General features: G+C 51.3%; 1 protein-coding gene across 4 annotated transcripts in view; it reads left to right on the forward strand.

Moving 5' to 3' along the window:
- The window catches only part of KAZN (kazrin, periplakin interacting protein), a 1005443-nt gene extending 994176 nt beyond the window's left edge, over positions 1 to 11267 (forward strand). For all 4 annotated transcript variants that reach the window (XM_033114228.1, XM_033114229.1, XM_033114230.1 and 1 more), the window contains 2 exons: positions 5947 to 6058; positions 7709 to 11267. In XM_033114228.1, coding sequence (XP_032970119.1) covers positions 5947 to 6058; positions 7709 to 7873 — 277 coding nt within the window. In that variant the 3' untranslated portion in view covers positions 7874 to 11267. The remainder of the gene's footprint in view (positions 1 to 5946; positions 6059 to 7708) is intronic.
- The last annotated feature ends 243 nt before the right edge of the window (positions 11268 to 11510 follow it).

Here is an 11510-nt window from a genome sequence, read left to right on the forward strand (position 1 = left end):
ACATGATTTGTGACAGGCTTACAATACTCTGAGCCCTGGAGAGGCAGCACTAGCTAAACATTAGCAGGCATTTGTGTGTCTGATTAAACCCTCGACCACCCATGAGGTGGCAGGTGTGCTAAGGGCTGTCTAGGATTAGTGTGTGAGCACTGGGGAAGGTTCTGGTGGGGCAAACATGGGGTGGGCTCTTATGTCGTTGGGAGGTCAGGGACTCCTTCAAGAATTAGATGAAGTCATCCCCCTGATATCAAGACAAGGAAGAGGGAAACGGACTTGATCCTCCTCCTCATTTTACGTAAGAGGAATCTGAAGCTGGTCACTCAGGGACCTGAGCGGTAGTGCCAGCCCCAGGCCCCAATCCTGTTATCAGCTCTTTCCATAGTGCTGTTTTTCTACACGTCTGTCCATTCATCACAAGTCAAGGTCTTCCACGTGGAATTCAGGAACCGTTTGCCGAGACCCTGCCATGGGCCAGGGGAACAGATTAGTCAGGTGGAAGAAGACAGAAGTCCCTGAGTTTCTAAGGACTTTTAGGTATGAGAGGCCCCAGCTAAGCCAAAAACCAGGGGAGATGGGGATCCCCAGGCATGTGGTGAGGTGCTTGGGGCGGTCTGATGGGTGTGTGTTAACCTAGACCTGGGGCTTTGCCCCAGGACAGCTCTGCAGTGGTCCAAGCAGTGAAGCTCTCCATCTGCTGCCCTCTCTGTCCGTCTCCTTCTCTGTTGCTGACTTCAGCTTTCTGGGGGGGGGGGGGGGGGGGAGTCAGTGCTGGACCTTGGGAGTGAGTCCTTTCAGAATGTTCTGATTGGGTGAAAAGATTCGGCCTGAGAAACATCCCTAACTATTAGAGATCAGGAGATAACCCAGGACTCTATCCCATGTGGAATCCCAGGCTAGGTGGACCATGGTGATGATAGTAACCCTTCATATTGATTTCATACGTTATCACCAAAACATTGTGGTCACATCTCTTATTTCATTTGATCCTCGTCCGCCTGAGGGAAGCTCAGTGAGAAGGGATCATTGCCCCATTTTACGGATAAGAAAATTGAGGCTTCAGAAAGGGGCTATGACTAGACAGCAGTCCACAGAAGTGCTGGCATCTACCAGCAAGAACTCCAATGACCTCCTACCATGCCAGGAAGTTTCCAGGAGGACTGATGAGTACCTGGTTCCACTCCCCAGTAGATGTGATCCCTAAGGCCTTGTGGTCACTTAATGAGGGGGTGTGGTCAGCTCAGAGAATCTTGGGAGATTAGAGTCACCATGTATTCTGGCCCGTGACCAGGGAGCCAGGGGCTATCAGCACCCAGCCTGACTCTGGAAGAGGCATATTCACCACAAGTTTGTAAATGTCAGTATGACACCACCTTCTCCAGGCTCCTCCCCTCACCATGACAATGCACATGACCAAAGGGACCCAGGCTTCTGACTCATTGGCTTCTGACAATGGATACTGTCTCATAGTATCTGCTTTGATAGGCACTGACTTCCTGCTTCTCCCTGTAACCCTGTCCAGTACCAACTCTGTGTCAATCACAGGACTGTGCATTAAGGACCCAGAGAAATAAACCAGGGGACAAAAAGAATGCAGGGAGTGGCAGCGGTGTTCCAAAGGCATTCACTGGGGCATCAGAGGCGCCAAAAGAAAAGTCTTGATGAAAATGAATGATCATCGCCAGCATTTGCCTGGCAGACAATATACCCTGTCCCTAACACGGAGTCAAAGGGCAGGGCAGTCTCCACCTTCGTTCAATTAGATTCTGTTTGAATATGAGGCCTGAGAAGGGTTCCCTTTAGACCTCAGAAGCATCCGACAAACTTTGCATTGCGCTTATTAATACTCCTCCCCTTCCTGTGACCGCATGACCCTCAGCCCCAAAGTGCCCCATTTTGTTTCCAAGAATGGAAGAGTCAGCCAACATCTCCTTCTCTTCCATCCTCCAGAGGCAGCTATAAGGTGGGGTCATCAAACTACCACAACCATTTTCTGAATTCTGCCGTGGACCCGGCTCAGGGCTAACACTTCATAGCCACCCCTACAGGCAGTACTGTGATCCCATTTTACAGATGAGGAAACTGAGGTACGGCAAAGGTACATATCTTGCCTGGGGTCATAAGCTGGTAAACTACGGAGCTGGGATTCAAACTACTGCACGTTGCTGCTTCCTTAAAGGGCAGGAAGAGTGGTCAAAATAATGGAGGAACTGGTGCAAAGCCATGGCCTGGTCACCCTGGGTCCCTCCGAGGGGACTTTTGAGCCACCATGTCAGGGTGTAAATTCCCAGGCCCAACTGCAATGGGGGGAAGACCTCTCTCTCCTCCTTCTAAACATGGCCTAGTACTGGTGGGAACAGCCCTTTCTCTGAGACCCCCAGGGCAGCCCAGGAATGACAGACATGCTTCCTAATTGATTTTTTTCTTCAGTCCACCCACCCTGGAAGAGGGCTGATGAGCAGAGTGAACACGAGAGAAGATGAGCCAGCCTCCCCAGGGAACAGAAACAGGGCTGGCCTGCAATCTTCAGAACCACAGCCGTTCCTTGAGGGACCAGCCTTGCCCCCTGAACCATCAGGTCCTGCTTCAGCTTGAGGCTGCCGGTTTCCCCTTTTTCATGGGTCTCTGAGGGGCTCTGCTCATCTAAAAAACGTTCTGGCTCCTCATCCAGACAAGAACTGGCTTAGCAGACATAAAAGCAAACATGTATGTCCCAGGCAGAATTCCTCGTGGCACAGTATACAGCCAGGCAACCTGGGTTCAAATCCCAGCAGCACCAATTCCTGGCTGTGTGACCTTAGATACATTACTTAACCTCTCTGAGCTATACTTTCCTCATCTGCACAATGGGAATTTATCAGTATCTACCAACCAAGGGGCTGATTAAAAGATGAGGTGAAATAATGCGTAAAGCAATTGGCAAAGGAACCCAGGCACCCAGTAACAGAAATATTAGTGATTATTATTATTCCAGACCCACTACCTGTGCCTCCCTTTTGCCCTCCCCAGGAAAATGAATAGAATGTGGGTTCAAATCTTGGCTCCTCTGCTTTCCAGCTGTGTTGAACATGGGCAAGTGATTTCACCTCTCCAAACCTCAGTTTCCTTATCTGTAATACAGAAATATGACTCAGCCCTACCTCACAGCTTTGTCACAAAAACTCAGTGAGTCAGATTGCATGCCGTGTGCCCGACACACAGATACCCCACCATCACTGAGAGTTCACTCCCTTGACTTCACACAAACACTGAAGTATCTTGGTGAAGCAATTTCCTCTTGAGGTGGTTACCCCTTTCTGTCAATTTGTTCCAGCTCTCTCGTTAGCTTTTCAGTGGAGAAAAGCAATTCTGGTATGGCCTCAAACACACACAGAATAAGGGGTCTTGTCACCTCTCCCACCTCCTTGGCTGGCGGGCTTCCCAAGCCTGGGTCTGAGAGATCCAAGCAATGGGCAAAGGGAATATTCTTGAGCCACACGGCAGGTCACCGGAGCTGGGGGCGGGGGAAGGGGCACATTGAGATTTTCAGGCATCCACAAGAGGGTGATGCTTCATAGTATTCTGTCTACCCCACCCCAAACAATCACTGAACGATGAGCTCAGAGCCCAGGCACTGGGGCAGTTTGGTGCCTGGAGTTGGGGTCCTGGGCAGTGAGGGGTCATGGCTGGGACTTGGGGGCTGAATTCTGGCTCTTCCACCACCATCTGTCTGATTTTTAGCAGGAACCTTGCCCATGGTTCCCTCAACCTGAAACAGGGATACTCACTGCTCCTTCTCAGGAAACGGAGGCCCAGCAAGATAATGAGCTGGCACGAGGGCACAGCTCAGGGATGGCTGGGCAGGGGGGATTCAAACTAGGTCTGTACCCCTCACCGCCTCTGTTGGTCTCAGTAAGATACAGCAATTATTCAGGGTATGCCGTCCCCTTCTTGCCCCTTTGTACGTATCATGTCAGGTCATTCTCACAATGACCATAGGGGAGAAGTGTTATTAACCCCCCTTACAGAGCACACAGCCCTGGTGACACATCCACTAAGGGGTTGAGCCAGGCCACTGACGTGGAGCCCACAGCCCTACACAGTCCCCCCGGGTGGGAAAAGCATGGTCTAGAACTTGATCCTAGAGACCCAAGTTCAAGTTCCATTCCTGCCTCTCTGGATCTTGTGTATCCTTGGATGAGGCACACACCCTCTCTGGACTTCCATCTCTTCTTCGATGAAAATAAGAGAAGGGCCCTGGGGCTCCCCCAAGTTCATTCGACTGCTAGTGTCCATGAGTCAGGGGGATTTCGTGCACAGGGGATTTCGTGCACAGAAACCCTGTGAGGGTTTCAATTGTCGTGGCTTCTGCAATTAGAACTTCTTCCCACGAGACCCAAGGAATTTCATCTTTGGGTGGAAGAGAGAGGGCAGTTGTGAATGAAGACCTTATTGCCTGACCCGCAGAACACGAGCCTCCCTGTCACGTGGAAACCGCTGGCACCCATGGATCTGAGAACTTAGCTTGATTTGCCATCCACTCGGCCAGTCAGGTTCCTGCAGGCCACCTCTCTCCTGCCGTGAATTTTCTCAGCAAAATTTGCCCCAGAAGAAGCAGAGCTTCTCTGAGACAGATTAAAAGATGTTAGAACGTTCATTTCTCTTAATGAGGTCGCCTGCATGGTGGCTGGGAGCCGACTGCAAAGCCAACTCCTGGCCACCTGTCAGCCAGAACCAATTCCTTTGTCATAGGTTGTAAGTGTTAATATGAATTATTACTATAGCCATTTATTGGATGCCAGCTAAGCTCCCGAGCACTTTTTAACTGACCCACACAATAACTTTGTGAGGTTGACTCTATTATGATCCCCATTTTGCAGATAAAGAAACCAAGACTTCAAGAAATGGAGTGACTTGCTCAAGGTTACACAGCCCGTGACTAGCAGAGCCAGGATTTCAATCCCACTAAAACCCCTAGAAAGACTTAAGTACCTTGGGTTTGATGACGTTGACGGAGGGGACTCCTGCCTTCTGGCAGAAGGCTCTCTGCCAGAGCTGGGGCCAACCCTGCAGGCAAAGAAACCAAGGGAGACAGTGCTTTGCCCAAAATCTAAAAGAGAAAGAGGGTGGGGACGGGGGAGGACTAAGTTCAGAACTCCTGGATCTGTACCAGGATTTTTGCCCCAATTCTCTACTCCATACGTACGCTAGGGCACTGATATTCTAACATGGGCATTGGCAAACTTTTTCTATAAAAAGCCAGATATTAAACATGTTAGCACTTGGGAGCCATATGGTCTGTGTCAAAAGTGTACTACTCTATCATTATAGCAAGAGAGCAGCCTTAAACAATACACAAACAAATGGGCGTGGCCGGGTTCAATAAAACTTTATTTACAAAACCAGTCAGCCGGCTGGATTTTGCCCACAGGCTATAGTGAGCCAAATCCTATTCTAACCGAGGCTTTCGTTGCTTTTACACAAAGAAGGGAGTGATGGAGGTAACTTCAGGCAGTGAGTCAGTGGGGATCACAGATTTCAAATGGGGGGGGTGGTTTCCTGATGCTTCTCAAGTCATCCCTAATTCTCTAAAATTTGAGGAGTCACCCATCATCGTCCCTTTCCTGGAAAGGTTTGCAGTACATCTAGTGTACTCTGAGATCTTAGAGGTCTCAGAGACCTGGTTCAGATCGTGGCTCTGCCACTTCCAGCTGTGTCATCCTGGGCAGATGGCTTCATCTCTCTGTGCCCCCATTTTCTCATCTGTGGTGCAGGGATGGCAGCCTCAGCCTCTAGGCATGTTGTGAGGACTGTATTTATGGAGTGCTTAGCGTATGGTGGCACAGAGGAGGTACTCAGTAAATCACAGCAGTTGCGGTCATTGCCACCAGCACGAGTGAGTGTGCATGTCTCTGGGTGGCGGGAGTTGACCGGGCCCTCCCTGCTGACTTGAAATGGGTCTCTCCCCAGCTCCACAGGCATCCGGGAGGCGGAGCGTTTTGGAACACCTCCTGGGAGGGCCTCCAGCATCACCCGGGCGGGGAAGGAGGACAGTGGTGGTATCAAGTACAAGACTGGCCGGGTAAGCCGCTCGATGCGTTCACCTGGGAGTTCTGCAGCCCGGGAAAGGTCTTTTTGTCATCTAGGTCCACTTTGCCCTTTCCCGTCTCCTGTGTTGGCCTGTGGAGGGGGACCGCTAGGCTAGGTCACAGGTACAGCTAGGAGAGAGGCCCTGGAAGCCGCCTGCCTCATGCTGAAGCCCCCAGGCCCCCACCACAAGGCTTAGAGTAGTAGCTCAAAGGGCAGGTGTCACCTGCCTGCATCAGAGTCACCTGGGTGGTTGCTTAACATGCAGATTCTGGGACCCACCTATGCCTCCTGGAGCAAGGAGCATCTGGGGTGAGGGGGAGCCCTCATGCAGCCAAGCTGCCCAGAGGGTTACAATGCACCCCAAATTCTGAGAACCACTGGCCTAGATTTTGAACTCCAGTGACACGACCAATAGCTGCAGACGAGCGTCTGGTGTAAGCGAATGCGTCCAGTTTGGGGCTGGTCACCCAGCTTAGACTGACACAGATTCCTACACGGAAGTGTGTGGACACAGATGGCAGAAGTGATAACCCCAAAATTCTTCCACTCCTTCGGCAATTTGGGGGTACAAACAGTGCTCCAGGCAGCATCCTAAGCATGGGGGTGTAAGCATGAATAAATTACCACCCTTGGTGCTCTCCCATCTAGCATGTCATTCTCACTAAGGATGATATCCCCCGAGGGGGGCAAGTTGGTCCAGGGCGCGGGCAAAAAACCTTCCTCTTTTTATGTGTAAAGCACAGATATACATACGGTATAGAAACAGAAGCACAGTATACTGTAAGTATGACAATTTCATGGTAGGAGGGTGGTTAGGGAAAAATGTCGAAAAGGCTCCTTTTGGGGGTGGAGGAATAATGGGGAAAAAAGGTTGCGAAACACAGTTCTGGGGAAAAAGACAGTCAAGTAAATCAATAATTACAAAGCATTATCATGACTACTCTAATAGAGACATGTTCCAAATAAGGGATAGATATTGAGGGCCTCCTATGTATGACATGAGCTAGGTCTGTCTGCACCTCCCTGTGGGCTTTACAGGTGGGATTTCTACTCTTCACAACAACTCTGGAAGGTAGGAATTACTATTTCCATTTTGTAGCTGGGAAAACTGAGGCTCAGAGAGGGCAGGTGATTTGTCCAAAGTCACACAGCTGGGAAGTAGCGGAGCAGGGATTTGAACCCCAGTTTGTGAGTCTCCGAAACCCACACTGTTTCTGCCACACCAGGCGGTGCTGGAATATTTCTCCTTGACTTGGGAATGCAGTGAGACCTCATACTCATGCTCAGACAATCTCACCTTTCCTCCGTCATACGTGTTCTCAAGTCTCCGCCCACTGATGGGAGGTGTATGGGTAATCAGAAACACTATATTTTTAGTCCACACCCTTAGTAACCAACTGGTTCCTTCCAGTTGGGAACACAAAGTTCTCTCCTAACATTCACTCACAAAAATCCTCTGAGCTCGCAAAAGTCTCCCTGAGCAGTGGGGTATTATTGCTGCCAGGAAAAGCACAGAGAGGTTAGATAAGTTCCTCACGGTCATACAGCAATTAGAATTGGAGACCCACTATTCCCCAGACCGGAAAACATTCAATTCCTTTCTCTCTTCTTCCTGTCCTTTGTCTCATTCCTCTCTTTTTAGCTGCCTCTGGGGAAAATAGGAAGGGGCTTTAGCGGCAAAGACCCCGATTTCCATGATGACTACGGCTCTCTTCAAAATGAAGATTGTGGAGACGATGACCCCCAGGGCAGGCCAGAGCAGTGCCGTCTGGAAGGCTACAATGGCCTGGAGGTCACCAACGTGTAACCGATGCTCTGCCAGACCCAACATGGAGACACACATGGAAGCAGAGTAGCCAGATGCCACCACCACTGTACATAGTGACCTCAGGCTGAGGATCTTCCTTTACCGCTGGAAAAAAATCCCAGCAGACTGCTGCAATTTCAGATGGGAGCACAAGAAACGAGGGGGTGCCAGCCGTGGACTTGCTACCCAACGGAGGGAGACTGGTCCAGAGGACTTGTCACAGCCCCTCTGTCATTCAGGCTCCACCTCAGAGTGACTGTCAGTCGTGGAGCAGTCCAAGTGGTCCCGGAGACTTGACTTGAGCTGCCAAGGAGGAGAGAGGTCCATGAGTCCCCAAAATACCCTCCCAGGGGAGCAGGTGGGACTCCAACCAGACACGCAGAGCCCAATAGAGACAGTGCTCAGAGCAGGCAAAGTCTAAAGCTGACCAGTCGACTCGTGGACCCTTTGTGCCAGCAGGGTGGCAAGAAGTGCTGCCTCTTGCTGAAATGTCAGATGGAAGGAGATCTCGGCTCCAGCATCCCTGTCACCATGGCTGAGAACTTGGGTTCTCTGTTGGGGGGTCCCTGAATCTCTCTTGAGAGAATGCAAAATGGGGAGGTCATTTCCTCCACCCTAAAAGCCATGTGTCACGTAGAGGTGGACATGTTACAGGGCCCCTTCCTCCCAGGAGAGGCTACATGGGGTAGGGGCAGGTGATTGATCCATGCCAGGTGGGGTTAGCAGTGACATTCCCAGGAAACGCAGATGTTCTGTCATCAGGATAAAGGATAGCGTGATGACAGGAACAGAGATGACTGAGTTAGGTCTGTGACAACTGTACCAATGGTGGCAGTGGACTTGGGATTAGGGACAGGAAAACGCTTGTCACGGTTAACCCAACAAACCTTTGCTGTGAGGTCTCTGAAACAGGCGTGCTCAGCAATGTCCTAACTGAGATGAATCTCATCGAGCAAAGTCGTTAAGATGGTGGCGAGAACCCCCAGCCCTTTTCTTGCCCCTGCCAGTGTTTTGCTGTGTGGCTTCTTCTCAATGGCCTCACCTCTCTGTGCCTCAATGTCTTCATCTACAATACTTCTGGTTCCCTCCCAGGGACACTGTGAGGATTAACACTTGCTAATGTCTGTAACACGCTTTGTAACCTCTCAGGAGACAGGTGGGAAGTGATGGGGTGGGGGGTGGGGTGGGGGCTAATTTCTCATTGACAACATAGCACTGACATTGTTTTCTCCAACTCTGTTATGCTTGGAGCAAAAGGAGGACAAAGAATGTTTAACGCTGAGATTCTCTAGAGCCCCCAACAGGGCTTGACCAAAAATAGAGAGAGATCCCACGTGCACAGCCCTTAAAAACCAGTTCGATTCAAGTGTTCTGGCTTGAGTTCATTGACCTCCATGCTGAGTGGTCATTCGGGAAGGACAGAATGCACTGGGGTCGTACTTAACACTTCGGCTACCAAAGCCAATAGTTTGTTGGAACCGCTGTACTCGACTTCCATCGAAGCCATTTGTACCGAGAGTCAAGGAGAGGTTCGAATTTCTGAGACTCGCAGCAGGTGTCAGCCTCAAAGCACATGTATGTCAACCGAACACGTTGCTTCCCCTCACGAGGAGCTTGAGAATTCCCCCCCAATGCCGAGACCATGGTGTTCTAACTGCCACATAAGCACAGCCTTTCTTACCCCAAGGAACCAAACGCCTAGTGGGTGGATGGCCCCGTTTCGTCTGAATGTTTGGCCTCCTAGGGACCCATCTCTGATTCTAGGGCCAGAGGGGTGAGGCTCCGCTATCCGCCTTGGCTTGGCTGAGGTTCCAAACCCCAGAATCTCTATGACATTCAGCCGCAAGGGGCCTGAAGCTGCAGCGCCTGCAGCCCAGAGAGGGAGGAAAACCCCCTACTAGCCTGGTGCCATGGGCCATTCCCAAGCCAGCATCCAGGCTGGCTGACCCGGGACCCCAGGATCTGCCTCTCAGGAAGCAGTTACTCCCGCAGGGTGAGCAAGAGTGTCAGGGGGTACCAGCATGCGGATCTAATTATTTGAAACCAGCATTCACCTGAGTTGTCAGAAATGAAGCTCACCTTGTTCCCTGATTCAATCCCGTTGGGGACAAGATGGGCAAGCAGACAGTTGGGGGTCACTGGTAGGGGTGGCATGGCCCAAAACTTTGCAGCATCAGGCTGGGAGGCTGAGGGCGAGGTGGGCAGCCTCGAATACACTTGTTGGCCCGAACGATACCTAACCTCACATTCTCTCCTCCCTAACGCTTGTGTCCCCGGCAGGTAGGTGAGCATTTGGAGCTGGCTTTTCAACATGAGGACAGATTGGTTGATAAATTAACAAACTCCACATGGAGTCAGTTCAGGTGGGCTTTGCCTGCTGGAAAAATTCTAAATGTCAACACTGCTTCGAGGGTGGACAAGAGCAGGGGGTGCAGAAAGACCTAGCAGAGAGAGTCTGGTAGCTGATTGACCAAGCTGGCAGAGTGACCATCTCCAAATCACTGACCTGCCACGTCCTGTCCAAACAGCCCGAGTCATGGTCTTGGTCCTTAAAGGGTGACATGGCACCTGGACCTGGGCACCATACAATGTGCTTCTCTGAAAGGTGGTGTTGGCCAAGCCTGAGGGTGCTGGCTCCTTGAAAAGGGATGTTTGATGCCAGAGGTTGGGGAGAACCATGGCAAGCAGAGGCATCCCCTGGTCCTCCCAAAAGCTGGGGTCCGGAGCTATCAGAAGCCTCTTGGTTGGCAGACTCAGCTTTCTGACCCAGACGCCCCTGAAAGACCGCTTTGTCCTTGGCTGAGCAGAGGTTTTCTCCCAGAAACCTGTCTGTTAGCATTACAGTCACGGGACCCCAGGCGGCAGAAGGCAGGGAGAAGCCACAGGAGAACGTGACCAAATGAAGTCGGGGACACAGCTCAGCCAGCACGGAGGGGTCTCAGAACAATGACCCCAAATCTTGCGGTCACTGAACAGCGCTGGGTCTGGCAGCAGGGGATAATTTGGGCAATCTGTGGTGTCAGTGCTCCCTGCAGGGGCACCCAAACCACTCTACTCCTCCAAGTCCAGCTCTCCCCAGCCTGTCAAAACCCACATGTTCTGGACACCATCACATCTGCGCTGCTCTTCGAGGCCCCAACAACTTCCTGGCAGTTGAGTGGTGAGGAAAAAAACACTCCGTGGGAGATAACTTCTGAATCTAACATTATTGCCGATGGTTGGCAGGAGAGAGGAATTTCCTGAGCCCTCCCACATCGGGGGTGGGGTTCGTGGCTGCAAAGGAAATGAGTTGTCCAGGAGCGAAGACGATGTCCCTCGCCGTTAGTCTCTGGTCATGGCCCTGAATGTCTTCCCCAGAGTGAATTTTAACACTGTAACAATAAATCCTACTGCGCAGCGCTTTATTGGTGAGGTGGCCTTTTTCTATGCGTGTTCTCGTTTAATTTTCCCAACCGCCTCTTTGAGAAGGGAGGTTATTAATCCATTTCATACATGGAGAAACTGAGTTGGAAAGGCTAAGGGGCTTGCCCAGCTCTATAAAGCTAAAAAATCACCGGCAGAGACCCAAACGCGGGCATCTGCCTCCGCTAGGGGCGCCCTTCCCCACTGCACACTCCCCCACCACCGCCCTCCCCCT

Source organism: Rhinolophus ferrumequinum, chromosome 9 (assembly GCF_004115265.2).
Source record: "Rhinolophus ferrumequinum isolate MPI-CBG mRhiFer1 chromosome 9, mRhiFer1_v1.p, whole genome shotgun sequence".
In the NCBI taxonomy this organism is placed as follows: Eukaryota; Metazoa; Chordata; class Mammalia; order Chiroptera; family Rhinolophidae; genus Rhinolophus; species Rhinolophus ferrumequinum.